This window comes from Pristiophorus japonicus, chromosome 10, assembly GCF_044704955.1.
Source record: "Pristiophorus japonicus isolate sPriJap1 chromosome 10, sPriJap1.hap1, whole genome shotgun sequence".
Lineage (NCBI taxonomy): Eukaryota > Metazoa > Chordata > Chondrichthyes > Pristiophoridae > Pristiophorus > Pristiophorus japonicus.
In genome coordinates, this window is record NC_091986.1 from 205,342,950 (window position 1) to 205,364,288 (window position 21,339).

The 21,339-nt window shown below is 47.1% G+C and overlaps 2 protein-coding genes across 5 annotated transcripts in view; both read right to left on the reverse strand.

The window, feature by feature from the left end:
* Window positions 1-21,339, reverse strand: part of dhrsx (dehydrogenase/reductase (SDR family) X-linked) — a 319,469-nt gene that overhangs the window by 297,242 nt on the left and 888 nt on the right. The gene's annotated exons all lie outside the window — the stretch shown is intronic.
* Window positions 254-21,339, reverse strand: part of LOC139275274 (E3 SUMO-protein ligase ZBED1-like) — a 21,885-nt gene continuing 799 nt past the window's right edge. The window contains exon 2 of the mRNA XM_070892522.1: window positions 254-4,854. Coding sequence (XP_070748623.1) covers window positions 2,826-4,802 — 1,977 coding nt within the window. The 5' untranslated portion in view covers window positions 4,803-4,854 and the 3' untranslated portion in view covers window positions 254-2,825. The remainder of the gene's footprint in view (window positions 4,855-21,339) is intronic.

Here is a 21,339-nt window from a genome sequence, read left to right on the forward strand (position 1 = left end):
GGCCAGGCATTGCCAGTGGAGATTGCAGGCCCACTTCAGGAGAACGATGACGAAGAGGAGCCTGGCAAGGCCCCCATTGGATAGCCACACCATCCACGGGGGAGGCAGCGTGGAGATGCTGCTGGACCAAGGTCATAATGGACCGGCTCCTAAATGGGGGAAATTGAGGGATGGAGCTAATACTGGACACGCTATGTGCCCCCATAAAGGCACATCTCTGGTGAACGTTGGAATAATGCACAAGACACCAATGGCAAAGGATGAATCATAACTTTTACTGCAACAAAGTAGCAAAAACTTCCCTCACCAAAAGAAAACCCATACAATACACAACTTTATGTTGCAGGGCACTGAACAACAATGAAGTTCCTTAAAACAACAAATCAATTTACAAGGGAAATAAACAAAAACCAGGGCAGCTACACAACAATGCCCTACACATTATTCTGGCTTGCCCTGCGCTTTTCCACTCCTACCCTTTACCCCGCTCCCACACCTGCTGCTCCTCCTCAATCAAGCCTCAGTGCCTACAGCAAGTCTGCTTGAGGGCTGCTGTGTAAGGGGGCAGACAGTGCAGATGGCCTAGGATGACGACCTGGACCAACTCTGCGCCCGGAAGGACCACCTGCGCCCTGGTAAGTTGAAACGCGTCTGCGCAATGCGTGACGTGTCGATCTTTTGTAACACCGAAATTTTCGGCTGGGGCGCAAAAGCTTCCTTGTGTAACGCTCAATTTTGCGACACCGATCGTGGAACCTCATTTTTTGCCAAATTTTGCAGGTGACGGCGCAAGCTTTTTCCAGGCAGCATCAGGATCCGTCTCTCCGCCATTACCGCCGTGAAGTCTCAAAAGCCGAAAATCCAGTCCATAGATTCGATCAGCCTAGGTTTCTTCATTAAAATTCCTTTTGAAGTTGTAGAGTTGGTCACATATTATTGTCATCATAGGCAGTCCCTCGGAGTCGCGGAAGACTTGCTTCCACTCTAAAAATGAGTTCTTAGGTGGCTGAACAGTCCAATACGAGAGCTACAGTCCCAGTCACAGGTGGGACAGACAGTCACTGAGGAAAAGGGTGGGTGGGACTGGTTTGCCACATGCTCCTTCCGCTGCCTGCGCTTGATTTCTGCATGCTCTCGGCGATGAGACTCGAGGTGCTTAGTGCCCTCCCGGATGCACTTCCTCCACTTAGGGTGGTGTTTGGCCAGGGACTCCCAGGTGTCAGTGGGGATGTTACACTTTATCAGGCTTTGAGGGTGTCCTTGAAACGTTTCCTTTGCCCACCTTTGGCTCATGTTCTGTGAAGGAGTTCCGAGTAGAGCGCTTGCTTCGGGAGTCTTGTGTCAGGCATGCGAACAATGTGGCCTGCCCAACGGAGCTGATCGAGTATGATCAGTGCTTCAATACTGAGGATGTTGGCCTGGTCAAGGACGCTAATGTTGGTGCATCTGTCCTCCCAGGGGATTTTCAGGATCTTGTGGAGACATCGTTGGTGGTATTTCTCCAGCGATTTGAGATGTCTACTGTATATGGTCCATGTCTCAGAGCCATACAGGAGGGCGGGTATTACTACAGCCCTGTAGACCATGAGCTAGGTGGCAGATTTGAGGGCGTGATCTTCAAACACTCTTTTCCTCAGGCGACCGAAGGCTGCACTGGCACATTGGAGGCAGTGTTGAATCGGGTCGTCAATGTCTGCTCTTGTTGATAAGAGGCTCCCGAGATATGGGAAATAGTCCACGTTGTCCAGGACTGCACCGTGGATCTTGATGACTGGGGGGGCAGTGCTGTCCGGCGGGGACAGGCTGGTGGAGGACCTTTGCCTTACGAATGTTTAGTGTAAGGCCCATGCTTTCTTACGCCTTAGTGACGACGCTGACTATGACTTGGAGTTCAGCCTCTGAATGTGCGCAGACGCAGGTGTCGTCTGCATACTGTAGCTCGACGACAGAGGTTGGGGTGATCTTGGACCTGGCCTGGAGATGACGAAGGTTGAACAGGTTCCCACTGGTTCTGTAGTTTAGTTCCACTCCAGCGGGGAGCTTGCTGAGTGTGAGGTGGAGCATAGCAGCGAGGAAGATTGAGAAGAGGGTTGAAGCGATGACGCAGCCTTGTTTGAGCCCAGTCTAGACGTGGATTGGGCCTGTAATGGATCCGTCGGTAAGGATCACGGCTTGCATGTCATCGTGGAGCAGGCGGAGGATGTTGACGAACATTTGGGAGCACCCGAAACGGAGGAGGACGCTTCATAGACCCTCGCGGTTGACAGTGTCAAAGGCCTTTGTAGGGTCAAAGAAGGCCATGTACAAGGGTTGGTGCTGTTCCCTGCATTTTTCTTGCAGCAGTCGCGTCGTAAAAATCATGACCGTCGTACCCCGTAGGGAACAAAATCCGCACTGTGACTCCGGGAGGAGCTCCTTAGCCACAGGGAGAAGACGGTTGAGGAGGACTCCAACAACGACTTTCCCAGTGACTGAAACCAGGGAGATTCCTCTGTAGTTGCCGCAGTCGAACTTGTCCCCCTTTTTAAAGATGTTTTCTTAATTAAAATTCCTTTTGAAGTTGCAGAGCTAGTCACATATTATTGTACTTCAATCTTTATATGTTGTCCCATATATCGTAAATTCAGTCACAGTTTTGGAATCTGCTGCAAGAATAAAATGTAAACTTGTCTGATTCAGACAACCAGTCCAAAAAATTAATTCTTTGACTTCAAATCGATAGCAAATCATGACTCAGATTATTAGCCTTCTGTCCCTTTCTTTCCGCAACTGAATGTGGCCATTTATCCCTCCTCGACGCCTTCCCGCGAGCCCAATTCTCGCTGCTATTCGTCGTCCGCCAACACCTCCCGATCGACTCGCGTGTTCTCGTAGAGAAACAGGAGGCGATCAACCTCGGCCGGGGCCAGCTGGTTGCGCTTGGCGCTCACCAGGTTCCCGGCCGCGCCGAACAGGCGCTCGGTGGGGATGCTGGTGGCGGGAATGCACCAGTACTTCTGCAGCAGTTTGCTGAGGGTGGGGAACAAAACCACGCGGTCCGACCACCAGCGCAGCGGGTCGGCACCCAGCTCCAGCACCTTCTGCGACTTGAAGTTGTTCAGCTCTTCCACCACCTGGGCGTGCCAGCCGTCTTGGTCTTCGGCGGCGCCGCCCACCTGCCCGAAGATCTCCGCCAGCATGAAGTTGATGCTGCCGGAGCCGCAGGGCTGCAGCGACGCCATGCGCTTCTTCGGCGGTGGCTCTTCGAGGGCAAAGCTCCCCTCGGCTCTCGCCGAGCCCTCCTTCCCCTTCTCCAGGAGGCCGATGGCCTCCTCCAGGATGTGGTTCTCGACCTGCTTCACCTGCGCGGCCAACAGGAAGGGGACTTTCTTGTACCTGGGATCGAGGAACGTCGCCGAGTGCAGGAAGAGCTCCAACTCCGGGGACAGCTGGTAGACGTCGGACAGCTCTTTGGCGATGGTCTCCTTCACGGCACCGAGCAACTGGGAGTCCGAGTCGTCCACTTTCAACGTGGAGTGCAGCAGGACGTGGAGGAGGGGCTTGACCGTGCTAATGATGGGGTACTTCCACCCGCCCATCATCACGGCGGCTTGTTGAAACGGCTGCAGCAATTCCACCAGCCCTTCTATGGTGTTCCACTCACCGGCCTCCGGCATCAAGTGGTAATTCATGCTGTCTTCCAAGAGCACGGCCGCGATGGCGGTTTGTTGCTCCCTCAGGCGCTGCAGCATGGACAGGGTGGTCCCCCACGTACTACAATCATTGACTAGCTGGTGCTGCAATAAATACTGCTGCCTCTGCTTCTCTCTCAACACATAGGCCGCCCGCGGTGTCACTTTGAAGTACTCCACCAGTTTGTTGCACCTCAGAAGCAGCGTGGAGAGTTTGGGGAGTTGGAGCGCCCGGTTGATCCCCAGGTTGATGGCGTGACCGAAACACGGCATGTGCACCGGCAGGTTCAGAAGGGAGCAGGCGCTGACCACATTCTCTCTGCCGCTGTTGGTCGTGGCGCCCAGCACGTTTTTGCTGATGCCCCATTCCCTGAAGGAGTCGACGAGGGCGTGCGCCAGGTTCTCCGCCGTGTACTCGTCCGCCACCTCGAAGGTGGCCAGGCACTTGGAGGCGAACTTCAGGCCGCTGGCCGCCCCGCCCAAGAAGTGGGCCGTCAAAGACATGTAGCAGCGGTTGCGACCCTGCGCCACCCAGAGATCGGCGGTCACACCGCACCACGCCGCCACAGCCAGCTCCTTCTCCACGGCAGCCCGGGTGATGTGGTACCGCTCCGGGATGGCTTTGGTCGAGAAATACTTCCGGCCGGGGAGCTCAAACCTCGGGTCGGCCATCTTAAGGAGCTTTTTGAACGTCGGCTCCTCTACCACAGAGACAGGATACAGCCCCTCGCAGATGAAGTTGGTGACCACAGACGTCAACTCTTGGTGCCGTTTACTGTCTTGGCTGTAGCAGGTCTTGAGGATCGCATCTTGGATGCTCGGGTGTGTGCCTTCGGACTCCGGTTTCAATAAGCTGGAGGTAAACGGCTCCCTTGCCTGCTCGGCATTGCTCTTGACCACTTGGTAGAAATCGCTGGGATGATTCTTCTCGAGGTGGTAGGCCAGGTTGGAGGTGTTTCCTGAGTAAGCAATTTGAGCCCGGCAAATTCGGCAATAGATTTTCTTCCACTGCATTATGCATCCTTCCGCGTCCGTGTCAAACCCAAAGTACTTCCAAACTTTACTTTTTGCTCTTGGGTGACACACCAGCTTTAGATCAGAGGCAGCGCATTCCGGAATATTGTTCTCCATGGCGCCTCACACGCAATTCTACACATGGAGCCGTCATTCACTTAACGTCAACCTGCCAACCAAAGAGAAGAGACGATATGACATTCAAGTTTCTTTTTTTTTTAAACAAAGACACACTATTAAGAGTTTATAGACTGTGGTCGAACATTAATAACCTACCTGATCAATTCCTAAGTACAAAGAAACGACAACACTGCAAAACACGAAGACAGGGCAACTCAAAAGGATGACTCGCGAGCCGACGAGCAAATTGGATTTGCCGAGCAAGTATGCCGACTGATGCGTTAAGACAGACGTACAGTGCAAAACCTGAAATGTTTAACGTATGGGCAGGCTTGCATACTGTTTACACACTGGCAGCTATTATCCTTGTCAGTCGCAAGATGCCAAGACGGTCACTGAAGATCGCCTTTGCAAAGTGGAAAGAAAGCCTTGCCGCGCCGATAACTACTCAAGAAGAAATGTTTCTGTTCAAAATTTAACACCTGCTCAACAGGCAGGAAAGACCGATTGCAGGTGAAAAATCTGCTGAGATTCTTGGTATGGGCTCACACAAGAACAACAGCCACTTGGACACGAGAGAAGGAGTAGTGGCCATCACACCCTAATATGAACTCAATGTCTTCGAAAGAAAGGTGAAAAGCTGGAGAGAAAAAAGATGTTAGTAGCCCACTCCACCAAGAGCAACATACTTGCTTTTGCACTGGAGCAGTTATTATTTGGGACAATTCAAGCAGAGCACCACACAAGTACCAGGTAATGACTAGCTCCAACAAGAGAGAGAGTCTAAACACCGCCCCTTGACATTCAACGGCATTACCGTCACCGAATCCCCCACCATCAGCATCCTGGGGGGTCACCATTGACGGGAAACTGGACCAGCCACATAAATACTGTGGCTACAAAAGGTCAGAGCTGGGTATTCTGCGGCGAGTGTCTCACCTCCCGATTCTCCAAAGCCTTTCCATCATCAGGGGTTTGATGGAACACTCTCCACTTGCCTGGATGAGTGCAGCTCCGACAACACTCAAGAAGCTCGACACCATCCAGGGCAAACCAACCTGCTTAATTGGCACCCCATCCACCACCTTAAACATTCACTCCCTCCACCTCCGGCGCACCGTGGCTGCAGTGTGTACCATCTACAAGATGCACTGCAGCAACTCTCCGAGGGTGCTTCCACAGTGACTGAACTCACTCACAACCACCCTGTGCAGCCCAGTGAAGTCCTTTCACTTTCACTGCCTTGCACGGGCATCTTCGCCAGCAACTGAGCAAGGTAGCAGCCGCGTGTGGAAAAAGTTGCGCGCCACAACTTTTAACACACGCAGTTGCTTAAAAGCAGAGCAGGTCCTGCAGATGTGGCGTGGGAATACAAACAAGGTGATTTCTACAGCTTCAGAAGCTGCAGTCAGGATTGCGAACCCAGGATTCGTGATGCCAGTTTTGGTTGTGTACGCTGGCTAAATGTACCGCTTCAACAGAGAAATGAATAGCAAGTCATACAGGTAATAGCACAGTCAGTGCCATATAGTGCAGCACTTCGATATTTAGAGAGAATATACAGCATAGAAACAGACCATTCGGCCCAACTTGTCCGTGCTGGTGCGCATACACCGCACGAGTCCCCTCCCATCCAATCTACCTCTTCTCAGCCTCACAGCGTATTTTTCTATTCCTTTCTCCCTCATGTACTTATCTAGTTTCCTTTTGAAAGCATCAAAGCTATTTGCCTCAACCACTTCCTCTGGCAGCAAGTTCCACTTTCTAACCAGTCTCGGGGGTTAACCCTTCAGGTTGTGTTTCAAAAGACCGCCTCTCCATTTACAAAACAAACAACTATTACAGTGGAAGTTTCCAATGTCTATGTACTCATTTTAAGTTTGAAGCAGCGAGTTGTGATGATGATAACTGGTGGAAGTGGCCGGAAGGTGCTGCTGGGTCCGACTGTCCAGGGAAGATGCATCATCACATGGGTGGAAAAGACTGTATCTCGTCAGCCATTAGTTCTGCTCCCTCACACTAACCAGTCAGGGCTTCAAACTCCTTGCAAAGAATTCTCTCAGAGGAAAAAGGGGAAAAAAAAAGGCAGAAACAAACCAAACAGCTTTCCAGTTCTTGGGTCACTCCCATAGCTCAGTGGTTGCCAAGTCATACAGACCAGGTGGATTCCAAGTTCAATCTCAGTATCAGATCGGAGCCGGTCTCACACGGAGCTGATCCCCATCAGGAGGTCCGAGCAACATCCCTAGGTTAGCTGGGGAGAGGGGGCAAGTCAGCCAGGGTTCCTGGTCCCGATTGTGACCTCTGCTGGAAACGGCAGGTCAAAGGATATCTGGCGAGGACAGAATTAGGCTTGGCTACGATGCATTCCAAGTGAGATTAGCCCATCAGTATTCACTGTCCGAGCGGAGACGTGAAGGTCAGCCAATTGGGCAAGCTACAAGAGGGCAGCGGGCACCCGTCGAATGGTAACCCAGCACAAGGCAGCGCATTCAGAAGATGACTGAGGAAAATCAGAGAGATCATAGGATTTCAGGAACAGGAGTAGGCCATTCAGCCCCTCGAGTCTGCTCCGCCATTCAATGAGATCACAGCTCATCTGTGACCTAACTCTATACACACGCCTTAGCCCCAGATCCCTTAAAATTTGGTGAACAGAAATCTATCAAACTTAGATTTAAAATTAACAAGTGATCTAGCATCAACTGCCATTTGCAGGATTGTGTTCCAAACTTCTACCACCCGTTACGTGCAGAAGTATCTTTTAAAACTTCATTCCTGAAAGGCCTGGCTCTAATTTCTAGGCAATGTCCCCTAGTCCTAGATTCCCCAACCAGCAGAAATAGTTTCTCTCTATCTAGCCTATCAGTTCCCCTTAATATCTTGAAAACCTCGATCAAATCACCCCTTAATCTAAATTCCAGGGAATACAACCCTAGTTTGTGTAATGTCTCCTCGTAATTTAGCACTTGGGAGTGCAGGTATCATTCTGGAGAATCTATGTTGCACCCGCTCCACTGTAGCATGAAACATAGAAACATAGAAAATAGGAATAGTAGGCCATTCGGCCCTTCGAGTCTGCAACACCATTCAATATGATCATGGCTGATCCTCTATCTCAACACCATATTCCCGCTTTTTCCCCATACCCCTTGATGCCTTTTGTTTCTAAACTTTTAACCCCTTGTATTTTAATCCTCTAGATATAAAGGCCAGCATTCCATTAAGACCTTTTGATTATTTTTTCCATGACAGAAAAAAAAGTTAAAAGAATTCACAGTAATTCATAGTGACCATTCAAATGTGTTCATGACACTAAGCCTGAGCACTTTTAACTCATTAAGCAGAGTTATGACACTCTTGCGTGCAATCCCTTCAGTAAATCGTGATGTCTCTGCTTAATGCAAACTGATGGACCAGAAATGTAATTTGTCATTTCAATTTTAACTGTCCACACGTCATTGACCATCAGATTAGTCGTAGGAATATAATTTAGATTACCGCAGTGTTGGCCTTTGAACCACTCACAAAATTGGCTTATTGGCATTGGTCTGCGTGAAAGATTAACAAGGGCAGATACCCAAGCTCCTGGACTGTATTGCACTGAGGCACTGCTGCTTTAACACAACTCACAGGGCCCTTTCCAGAGAGACATCGGGAGCAACAACTTGTATTTATATAGTACTGTTAATGTAGAAAAACGTCCCAAGGCACTTCACGGGAGTGTTCTAAAACAAAATTTGACACCGAGCCACAGGAGGAGATATTAGAGCAGATGACCAACTAGATAGGTTTTAAGCAGTGTTTTAAAAGAAGAGAGAAGTAGAGAGGCGGAGAGGTTTAGGGAGGGAATTCCAGAGCCAAGGGCCTTGGCAGCTGAAGGCACGGCCACCAATGGTTGAACAATTATAATCAGGGATGCTCAAGAGGGCAGAATTGGAGGAGCGCAGACATCTCGGGGTGGGGGGAAAGAGAGCGAGAGAGAGAGCTGGAGGAGGTGAGGCCATGGAGGGATTTGAAAACCAGGATGAGAATTTTAAAATCGAGGTGAGAGCCAATGTAGGGAGCGACATGTCTTGTCGTCATAAAGCTTCTTAGAGTCTCTTTCATAAAATGCCCCCACCATTAAAGGAGCCATAAAGTAACACGCATGGGCACTGCATCATTATATATATCCAGTGCTGTCACTGGGGGGAGGGGAGTTAGAATCCTCTATAGCATATGATTTCACTCATGTGAAGTTCCTTTGTGCAGTAATTTAACACAAGTTGTTAATCAGTTTATTATAAACCACTGTTAAAATACAAAAAGCAATTTTTCACAGTCACGTTAATCAGAGTGCTGCCAGAAGAAATTCTATCCCGAAGTTTATTTAATACTAGTCGTATTCCCGTGGTGATCCACACACAGAGTCAAAAGCAAGTGTAACGTTCAAAAGAAGTGCAATATCAAGGGACTATAGGACCAGGACATGGAAATGTACGTCAATCCCCATTTTTAAAAATAATTCATTCCTGGGATGTGGGCACCGTTGGCAAGGCCAGCATTTATTGCCCATCCCTAACTGCCCTTGAGAAGGTGGTGGTGAGCCGCCTTCTTGAACGGCTGAAGTCCGTGTGGTGAAGGTGCTCCCACAGTGCTGTGAGGGAGTGCCAGGATTTGGACCCAGCGACGATGAAGGACCGGCGACAAATTTCCAAGTCAGGGCGGTGTGTGACTTGGAGGGGAACCTGCAGGTAATGGTGCTCCCATGCGCCTGCTGCCCTTGTCCTTCCAGGTGGCAGAGGTCGTGGGTTTGGGGGGGTGGGGAGGGGGGGGGGTGGGGAGTGGGGGGGGGTGGGGAGTGTTGAAGAAGCCATTTTAAAGTCATTCATTCTGTCCTTATTTCAATATAGTACTTTGATTATTTATAGCTAAATAACTAAACTGAGAGCAATTTGGAAGGCAGGGTAGCAGTGTTGGTTGGAGCATAGGAGTGCAGGTGAAGGATCGGGGAAATATGAAACTAAACTACAACAGCCTTGCTGGAAGGGTGGAAATACAGAACAGCAAGTTTGTCTAGGAAGCTTCAATCCGTTCTAAGTGAAAGCTGACAATGCTATATTATTTTTTTTTAATTTCCCACTGACCCATCAATTGGATTTAGATACTGAGGGAATTAAAGGATATGGGGATAGTGCAGGAAGGTGGAGTTGAGATAGATGATCAGCCATGATCTCATTGAATGGCGGAGTAGGCTCGAAGGGCCGAATGGCCGACTCCTGCTCCTATTTCTTGGCCTAGATTTGCGCCGACTTTGTGACCGGGTTTGCGCCACAATTTGAACCTTCCGCGGCGAAAATCCGGTCGGCGGGATTCTCGGCTTCCACGTAACGCCGGGGAGAGGAGCAGCGACGTGCAACTTTGCTTGCGTCGCACTTTCGGCTCTCTCGGGACCCGTACGCCGCGCCCAGAATACCGACAGGGTCAAACCTGTCGGTGCAGCCCTGCCAGCAGAAGTAAGTATGAAGACCTGCAAAAAGGCAAGTTACAGTTTTATTTTTTTTTATTATTTCTCTGCGATTTAGTAGGTAAGGGTTTTTTGAATTAAAAAAAAAATGTTTTTTGCAATTTTTTTTTGTTCCCCATCCCCTCCCAAGGCCTCTCTCGCAGCGCTACCGGCCCCGGACTAAGATTACCGAAACTCGCGGTTTGCGATGCAAATCCTCGTGCAACATCAACTTTACCGATGACGTCAAGGCCTAAAAACGGTAATGCAGCAAAAACAGTAACTTTAGTGTAAAACTACCGAAATCTAGCCCCTTGTGTTCTTATTATGTATAAATATGGACCATCGGAAATTAGAATGGAACTAGCTAATGAGAGTTTGTAGGCAAGTGGGGGACTGCTCCTGGGCATGGCCAAGGGGGCCATCAACCGGTCCAGGCAGTCGCTCAGCCAGACTGCCTGCCTGCCTCTCTTCCGCGGGTACATTCGAGCCAGAGTGTCCCTGCAGATGGAACACACTGTGTCCACCGGTACGCTCGCGGCCTTCCGTGAGAGGTGGGCACCGGAGGGACTGGAGTGCATCATCACCCCCCCGGCAACTAAATTTTAATTTGATTTAAGTTTGTGGTAAAAAGTTAATTTGTTTATTTGTCGGTTTTAGTACCCCCCATTAATAAGGGGGCACTTGATTTATAGTTTTGCAATAAAATAATTGTAGGCAAGTGCGTGCAGGCAGATAAAACTTTTAATAATTTGTAGATTGGTTGCAATTCATTATAGAGAAAGAGAGTCAGTTAACCCAATACATTTTGTGTCGAGTATTATTAGTTTGTCGTCTCATTGTTCTCCGCATCGCCACATCCAGAGGCAGATTTGTAACCGGTAGTGCTTCACCCTAGCGTTACATAGTTTAAAAAAAGACAAAATCTTTAAAATATAAAATAAAAAATCGACTTCTGGGTGCTAGTCGTGATTCAAGTCAGCGCGTTACACAAAGCTTCACATACTGATCATTACATTGCCTGAATGCCCAGTGACAAAACCAATCAGTATCATAGCAAGGGACAGGTACACTAGAGACTATTCATATTGTGAAAAACTGGGCATCGCCAATTGCAAAAACACATTCACTACTGAAGCAATTCATATTTAACAACTGGAAAATATTCCTAGATAGATTTCTAAACATGCTGGGAACCTCACTTGCAAGGCTATTGAAGCCATTTTTGCAACATGTAAAATGCAGCAACTACAGTCAAGATGTCGGACATTTTCCCCACAGATATTTGTAGTTCATTTTGCCCCACCACAACGTAGTGAATAAGAACAAAGTCTGAAAAGACACAAGGACATTTGGCCCATCAAGCCTCTTCCATAGATTATATTATTCATGTATTTTACATATAATTACATCGAATGTACAGAACAGAAGCAGGCCATTTGACCCATCTTGTTTACAGACATCTGTTTAGCTCCTTCAGTGCCGTGATGAATAAACAACTGTTGTTCACCAGGACAAACACAAGGAAAAAAACTTGTATTTACATAGTTTTGTTTTAAAATGGTATCCCAAACATTGCACGGTGTTTCAAATACAATCAATTTACAATTCAAAATCATGAGGGGTCTGGGCAGAGTAGATAGAGAGAAACTGTTCCCTTTATCCACCCATTGGCAGAAGGGTCGAGAACCAGAGGACACAGATTCACGGTGATTGGCAAAAGAACCAAAGGCGACGTGAGATAAAACTTTTTTTGCGGAGCGAGTGGTTAGGATCTGGAATGCACTGCCTTAAAGGGTGGTGGGAGACAGACTCAATCGTGGCTTTCAAAAGGGAGTTGGATAAGTACCTGAAGGAAAACTATTTGCTGGGCTGAGGGGAATGGGCAGGGAGTGGGACTAGCTGAACTGCTCTTGCTGAGAGCATGAGCTCGAAGGACCCAATGGCCTTCTTCCGTGCTGTAACCATTCTCTGATTCTAATGCAATGCCCATTGTTATGTAGCAACTATTCCATGCATATCAAGATCCCGAAGATAGCAATACAAAAAGTGGCCATGTAAAGTCTATTTGTGATGCTGCCCGAGGACAAGTATTGGGTAGGTCAGCGGAGAACTCGCTGCTCTTATTTCAACAGCTCCATCGGATCTTTTAAAATCCACCTAAACCAACAGAACAGGTTATTTGGAGCCCATTCATTTCTCATCTGTAGGACAGCACTTGGAACAGCACTCCTTCAGTACTGCAATGGGGGTTAACCTCGATTATATCCTGGAGTGAGGCTTGAACACACAACATTCTGACAAGGCAAGAGGAGTATTTAGAAATGATTTTCTAGCTATCTTGGATTATTATGATGTCATCTGAGTAACTTTATTATAATCTATTATAATAGTGCAAGCTGTGGCTCAGTGGGTAGCACACTCGCCTCCGAGTCAGAAGGTTGTGGGATCAAGTCCCACTAGCACATAAATCTAGGCTGACATTCCACTGCAGTGCTGAGGGAGCGCTGCACTGTCAGAGGTGCCGTATTTCAGATGAGATGTTAAACTGAGACCCTGTCTGCCCTCTCAGGTGGACGTAAAAGATCCCATGGCACTATTTCGAAGAAGAGCAGGGGAGTTATTTATTCCTCAATCAACATAACAAAACAGACTATCTTGTTTTTAATCACATTGCTGTTTGTGGGAGCTTGCTGTGCGCAAATTGGCTGCCGCGTTTCTTACATTACAACAGTGACTACACTCCAAAAGTACTTCATTGGCTGTAAAGTACTTTGAGCCGTCCGGTGGTCATGAAAGGTGCTATATAAATGCAAGTCTTTCTTTTAATATTGTGGGGGGGTGGGGGGAAGTTCAGCATCGCATTGTGTGAATTATCTTAAAAGAAAAAATAGCCAGTTGAAGCAGCACAAATTTCACAAGCTAGATCATCATCTGTCTGAAATAACTTGGCAAGACACATGAAACTCACATCCTTCAAACGACTCCATCATGCGTCACCACAAAGCGAACGGCAAATTATTGTCAATTGATTTCGCGCTTTCACAAGAAATCTCATACAGAAAACGTACAAGTCAGTATACATCAGAAATAATACCAGCTATCTCTACAAGAATGTCAACCTAGTTTCCAGTTTATAACAGTTCTACAGGGTGGGGGTAGGGGGCCGGGGGAAAGAGAGGGAGAAAACACATGGACCTAGTTCAAAAGACTGACAAGCCCACAGAATTACTTTACAGAGGGTGGTGGAAATAATGAAACCGGCTTCTCAAGGAAGCAATAGAGACAAATAGTGTCAGCCAATTCAAGATGGAACTGGACAAGACGTTTGCCAGAGAGAGCAATTAAAATATAGATCGTGTATAGTATTTTTCAAGCTCCAAGGCAAACCAGTCAATCTCTTCTTGTGTGCACTATACTGTTCCCATGACGTTCACCAAACGTTTGATTAGACCAGAGACTTGACACAAAATAAAATCTAGGCTGACACTCCAGTGCAGCGCTGCACTGTCAGAGGTGCCGTCATTCGGATGAGACGTTAAACAGAGGCCCCCGTCTGCTCTCTCAGGTGGACGTAAAATGATCCCGTGGCACTATTTTGAAGAAGAACAGGGGAGTTATCCCCGGTATCCTGGCTAATATGTACCCCTCAATCTGGCCATCATCACATTGCTGTTTGTGGGAGCTTGCTTGTGCAAAAATCGGCTGCCACATTTCCCACATTACAACAGTGATCACACTCCAAAAGTACTTCATTGGTTGTAAAGCGCTTTGAGATGTCTGGTGGTCATGAAAGGTGCTATATAAATGCAAGACTTTCTTTCTTTAGGCAGACCTCCGTCTGTTGTGAACATTATTTTTTATAGTTTGGGATCTGGGAGTTATGCCTCTGCGCAGCTTCCGGTAGCTGCTGGTTCGTCGGCAGGAGATACTCTGATCTGGCAAATACAAGGCTCTACTTTATTTTCTCATCCCTGCAGCATCACTACATTGAGAACGAGACTGACTGCACCATCTTCGACCCCAACACAATTCTTTCCGATGGATTTCAAACCTTCGCACCTTCAATCTGTCCTTGCAGCTCCCAAACAACCGGTGACCTCCATGTGTCACACTTTCCTCCATTTATCACACTTTCCTCCATTTATCTTACTTCTTGCCACCAACTCCAAAGTTGGAAAAGAAACAGCAATTCTTTAAAGCTGAGAGAGGGGCACGTTTGCTGACTATGCCAAGCTGGACATCCTGCAAGGTAATTCTGCTTCCTTCCATCCAAAGCTCTCAATAAAAATGTAACCAAGAAATCAACTCCTCTGTGAGCACTGATTGCCGGCCTGCAGAGCAGGGAAGGCAGAGAGAGACGAGATTGAATAGTCCTCACTTGACATGCACACACCAGAGAGCGGTGCACAGCATATCAGAGGAAAAGAGTGCTCAAAGACCAGGCCCTCAAAACTGCCACCAAGCTCATGGTCTACAGGGCTGTAGTAATACCTGCCCTCCTGCATGGCTCAGAGACATGGACCATGTACAGTAGACACCTCAAGTCGTTGGAGAAATATCACCAACTGTGCCTCCGCAAGATCCTACAAATCCCCTGGGAGGACAGACGCAGCAACATTAGCATCCTCAACAAGGCCAACATCCCCAGCATTGAAGCACTGACCACACTTGATCAGCTGCGTTGGGCAGGCCACATCGTTCGCATGCCAGACACAAGACTTCCAAAACAAGCGCTCTACTCGGAACTCCTTCACGGCAAACGAGCCAAAGGTGGGCAGAGGAGACATTACAGGGACACCCTCAAAGCCTCCCTGAAAAAATGCAACATCACCACTGACACCTGGGAGTCCCTGGCCAAAGACCGCCTTAAGTGGAGGAAGTGCATCCGCGAGGGCGCTGAGCACCTCGAGTCATTGCCGAGTAATCAAGCGCAGGCAGCGGAAAGAGCGTGCGGCAAACCAGTCCCACCCTCCCTTTCCCTCAATGACTATCTGTCTCGCCTGTGACAGGGACTGTGGTTCTCGTATTGGACTGCTCAGCCACCTAAGGACTCATTTTAAGAGTGGAAGCAAGTCTTCCTCGATTCCGAGGGACTGCCTATGATGACAAGGCATTTGGGATCCACAATGAAGGCACATGACATCAAAGTAAGCACGAGGGTGGCTTTTAATTTGAGCACAGACATGTAAAACTAAGTATCAGCAAGAGATGGTGCGCACCCCTCTACAAATATATTGGACGCAGCATTCACCAGTAATCAATCTCCAGGGTATGACCATGATATATGGCTCATTCAAAGAGTCAGCACTGGCACGATGGGCCGAATGGCCTGCTTCTGCGCTGTATGATTCCATAGAGTCTTACACAACATTTAATTACTTTAGTGAGCTTCATCCAGTATCAAATGACATGAGGCAAATACACAAGAAGTGAAGAAACGGCATGTAAAAGAACTGCAAAGTTAAAATAACACACCAGTTACAATCAGAGCGTGTGCTATTTTGACACCAGGTCTAAATTTTCACACTAGGTCCGCTATCAACTGTGAAGAAGATAACCTGCAATATAACTACAGCGGAACCCCCATCACTGTCCCAAGTTCTCAGCCAGAACGGTCACCGGAAAAAATCTTTGTCACAAGCAAGAACCGTAATTTTTCTTCAATAAAAGCAGAAAATGCTGGGAACACTCATCTCTGTGGAGCCCTTTCATCAGTGTTACCAGTACTTTCTGCGTTTAATTCAGATTTTCAGCATCCATGGTATTTTGCTTTCCTTGTGATGTTTCTCTGGTTTTCATTGTGTCAGCTGTGGCTCAGAGGGTAGCACCCTCGCCTCAGAGTCAGAAGGTTGTGGGTGCGTATACCACTCCTGAGCATGGGGCAGAAAAATCTAGACTGGCACTCCAGTGCAGTACTGAAGGAGTGCTGCATGGTCTTTCGGATGAGATGTTAAACCGAGGCCCCATCTGCTCTCTCGGGTGGATGCAAAAGATCCCGTGGCACTATTTCGAAGAAGAGCAGGGGAGTTCTCCTCGGTGTCCTGGTCAATATTTATCCCTCAAATCAACGTCACCAACATAGATTATCTGGTCATTTATAGCATTGCTGTTTGTGGGAGCTGTGTGCAAATTGGCTGCCACGTTTCCTACGTTAGAACAGTGACTACACTTCGAAAGTACTTCATTGGCTGTAAAGCGCTTTGGGACAGCTGGTGGTCATGAAGGGTGCTACATGCAAGTCTTTTTTTTGTATTTTATTGGTCTTCATTCCTGTGAAGAATATAGTACAATACTTACAAAACTGAAACTTGGTAACCTTCAATTCTCCATCAGTTTCAATTACTTATTACAACAAGGATTTAGCCCTTCTGAAACTCTTATTTGGAGTGATTTCATGGTGCTGTCTAAAACTAGTTTAAAAGCACTCGTGGTTAGAGTGGTGGCAATAATCTGTGGTGATGAATACGAGCAATGCGTCAATATTGAAACACAATTAGTTTCAGTGAATATTTTCCCGTAGCATATTGCTCCAAATGCATTTTAAAAGCCTAATGGCAACACTGCAATCTGTATCTTTCCATATTATACAAATGAACGTTTTTTTTAAAACCTAGGCAACAAATTCCTGGCTGCAAAGTAATCACAGGATCCGAGCCAGTTACAAACAGCTCCAGCTTCGCTCTGCAACCTTGTAAATCACTCGCAAATGAATTTACTATTCTAGAGTAAATCTATCCCGAGTTGATTCTGCAGAGTACAAAAGGTCATGCAGGCAAAAGATCCCAGGGCACTATTTCGAGGAAGAGCAGGGGAGTTATCCTCGGTGTCCTGGCTAATATTTATCCCGCAACCAGCATAACAAAAACAGATTATCTGGTCATCATCATCCTTGATCAGATCAGCCAGGAGCTAAATGGCGGAACAGGCTCAAGGGGCCAGATGGCCTCCTCCTGCTCCTATTTCAAACGTTCTTGTGCTGTTTGTGGGAGCTTGCTGTGCGCAAATTGGCTGCTGCGATTCCTACGTTAGAACAGTGACTACACTTCAAAGGTACTTCATTGGCTGTAAAGCGCTTTGGGACGTCCTGAAGTCGTGAAAGACGCTATATAAATGCAAGTTCTTTATTTTCTCAGTCAACATTGAGCTTTAACTAGTATTCGGATTCCGGCGAGCAGAGCAGTGTGCCCACAACAAAGACCTTGGTTCACCTCAGCTCCAAACACAGTGTGAAGCCAGGGGTATAAGTTGAGTCCACCAGCCTCCACATCACTCATTTATCACACTGGAACAGTGCCCGACTCAATTTTACACCTTGACATAACTTCTCGTCCATCGAAAAAAATACGGAAGGTATCCAGAAGCACATGGATGTTATGAGCATCTATAATTAGTGACCGCGTTTAAAATGGAACCAGACTAGAGTCACAATCCGGCCCAACAACCCACAAGTAGGATAAGCTTCATCTGTTACACCACTCTACACATTTTTTTTTTTTAAGTGGAAATATTCCTAGTAAACGAGTCATTTATAGCAGAGGACAATTTGGAAGTTTTGCTTACTCAAGCCACTAATCTTCATCCCTCGTCCGAGTTCTACATTAACTAAAATAAGCTGGATATGTCTGAGCCTAACTGCATAGTGGTGGCATCACAACATGTACAAAAACTTGATTTTGCTTTTGCAGCTTTCTCTGTACAAAAGGAGAAGACTAATCTTGAGGTACAGAGAGGCCAAAGGGAAACGCTGAAACCAAACACAGGAAGAATGGCACTGGGCAAAACTGAATCTGAATTCAGAGAGCAAGAACACCGGGGCATTACTGGCACCAAATAGGGAAAGCACACGCTGAGGAACAATGGCACCAAATACAAAGAAAGCAGGAACACAAGGCAAGGTTAGAACTGGATTGGAGAGAGAGAGAGAGAGAGAGAGAGAGAGAAATGAACATGGAGCAGTGTTTGATCAAAATACAGGGAGGAATACACAGGGCAAAACTGGAGCCGAATATCGAGAGAAAAAAAATATGGCAATAGAAGCAAATTAAGAGAAAAAAAAACAGAGGGTAACATTGAAACCAAATACCGAGAGAGAGAAAAAACACCAGATAACACTGAAACCAAATAGTATGTGCGAGAGGGGTAACACAGGACAATATTAGAACAGAATACAGAGAAAACACACACTGGATAGATGGATGGATAGATAGATGTGTGATAGAGATAGATAGAGAGGGATTAGATAGATAGATTAGATAGATAGAGAGATTAGAGAGAGAGAGAGAGATTAGATAGAGAGAGAGATTAGATAGAGAGAGAGAGAGAGACAGACAGAGACAGACAGGTTAGCTAGATGGAGATGAGAGAGATATGGAGAAAGAGATTAAATAGAGAGAGAGACAGGGAGAGTTAGAGAGAGAGAGAAACATAGAAACATAGAAAATAGGTGCAGGAGCAGGCCATTCAGCCCTTCTAGCCTGCACCGCCATTCAATGAGTTCATGGCTGAACATGAAATTTCAGTACCCCCTTCCTGCTTTCTCGCCATAACCCTTGATCCCCGAGTAGTAAGGACTTCATCTAACTCCCTTTTGAATATATTTAGTGAATTGGCCTCAACTACTTTCTGTGGTAGAGAATTCCACAGGTTCACCACTCTCTGGGTGAAGAAGTTTCTCCTCATCTCGGTCCTAAATGGCTTACCCCTTATCCTCAGACTGTGACCCCTGGTTCTGGACTTCTCCAACATTGGGAACATTCTTCCTGCATCTAACCTGTCTAAACCCGTCAGAATTTTAAACGTTTCCATGAGGTCCCCTCTCATTCTTCTGAACTCCAGTGAATACAAGCCCAGTTGATCCAGTCTTTCTTGATAGGTCAGTCCCACCATCCTGGGAGTCAGTCTGGTGAATCTTCGCTGCACTCCCTCAATAGCAAGAATGTCCTTCCTCAAGTTAGGAGACCAAAACTGTACACAATACTCCAGGTGTGGCCTCACCAAGGCCCTGTACAACTGTAGCAACACCTCCCTGCCCCTGTACTCAAATCCCCTCGCTATGAAGGCCAACATGCCATTTGCTTTCTTAACCGCCTGCTGTACCTGCATGCCAACCTTCAATGACTGATGTACCATGACACCCAGGTCTCATTGCACCTTCCCTTTTCCTAATCTGTCACCATTCAGATAATAGTCTGTCTCTCTGTTTTTACCACCAAAGTGGATAACCTCACATTTATCCACATTATACTTCATCTGCCATGCATTTGCCCACTCACCTAACCTATCCAAGTCACTCTGCAGCCTAATAGCATCCTCCTCGCAGCTCACACTGCCACCCAACTTAGTGTCATCTGCAAATTTGGAGATACTGCATTTAATCCCCTCGTCTAAATCATTAATGTACAATGTAAACAGCTGGGGCCCCAGCACAGAACCTTGCGGCACCCCACTAGTCACTGCCTGCCATTCTGAAAAGTACCTGTTTACTCCTACTCTTTGCTTCCTGTCTGACAACCAGTTCTCAATCCATGTCAGTACACTACCCCCAATCCCATGTGCTTTAACTTTGCACATTAATCTCTTGTGTGGGACCAGAGAGAGGTAGAGAGGTAGAGACAGAGAGAGATTAGATAGATCGAGAAAGAGATGGAGAGAGATATATAGAGACAGAGACACAGATTAGATAGAGACATAGAGATAGTGAGACATAGAGACAGAGATCGAGACATAGAGAGACACAGATTAGATATAGATAGAGATAGAGATAGAGAGCGAGAGACACACATTGGATAGAGATAGAGAGACACAGATTAGACGGAGACAGAGAGAGAGTACAGAGAGAGAGACACACAGATTAGACAGAGATAGAGACAGAGAGCGAGAGACACACAGATTGGATAGAGATAGAGACATAGAGAGAGGACAGAGAGACACAGATTAGACAGAGACAGAGAGAGCGGGACCGATTAGACAGAGAGGGAGGGACAGGGAGAGACACCCAGATTAGCGAGAGACACGGAGATAGAAACATAGAGAGACACACAGATTGGATAGAGATAGAGAGACACAGATTAGACAGAGATAGAGAGACACAGAGATAGAGGGACACAGAGAGAGCGGGACAGAGAGAGACACAGATTAGCGAGAGACACGGAGATAGAGACATAGAGAGACACACAGATTGGATAGAGATAGAGACACAGAGATAGAGGGACAGAGAGAGACACAGATTAGACGGAGACAGAGAGAGAGTACAGAGAGAGAGAGAGACACACAGATTAGACAGAGATAGAGACAGAGAGCGAGAGACACACAGATTGGATAGAGATAGAGAGACACAGAGATAGAGGGACACAGAGAGAGAGAGACACAGAGATAGAGACATAGAGAGACACACAGATTGGATAGAGATAGAGAGACACAGATTAGATAGAGATAGAGATAGAGATAGAGAGCGAGAGACATACATTGGATAGAGATAGAGACACACAGATATAGAGGGACAGAGAGAGACACAGATTAGAGAGGCGAGATTAGAGACATAGAGAGACACACAGATTAGACAGAGATAGAGAGACACAGAGATAGAGGGACACAGAGACACCCAGATTAGCGAGAGACACGGAGATAGAGACATAGAGAGACACACAGATTGGATAAAGATAGAGACAGAGATAGAGGGACAGAGAGAGACACAGATTAGAGAGGCGAGATTAGAGACATAGAGAGACACACAGATTAGACAGAGATAGAGAGACACAGAGATAGAGGGACACAGAGAGACACCCAGATTAGCGAGAGACACGGAGATAGAGACATAGAGAGACACACAGATTGGATAGAGATAGAGACAGAGATAGAGGGACAGAGAGAGACACAGATTAGACAGAGACAGAGAGAGAGTACAGAGAGAGAGAGACACACAGATTAGATAGAGACAGAGAGAGAGAGACACACAGATTGGATAGAGATAGAGGGACAGAGATAGAGGGACAGAGAGAGACACAGATTAGACGGAGACAGAGAGAGTACAGAGAGAGGGAGACA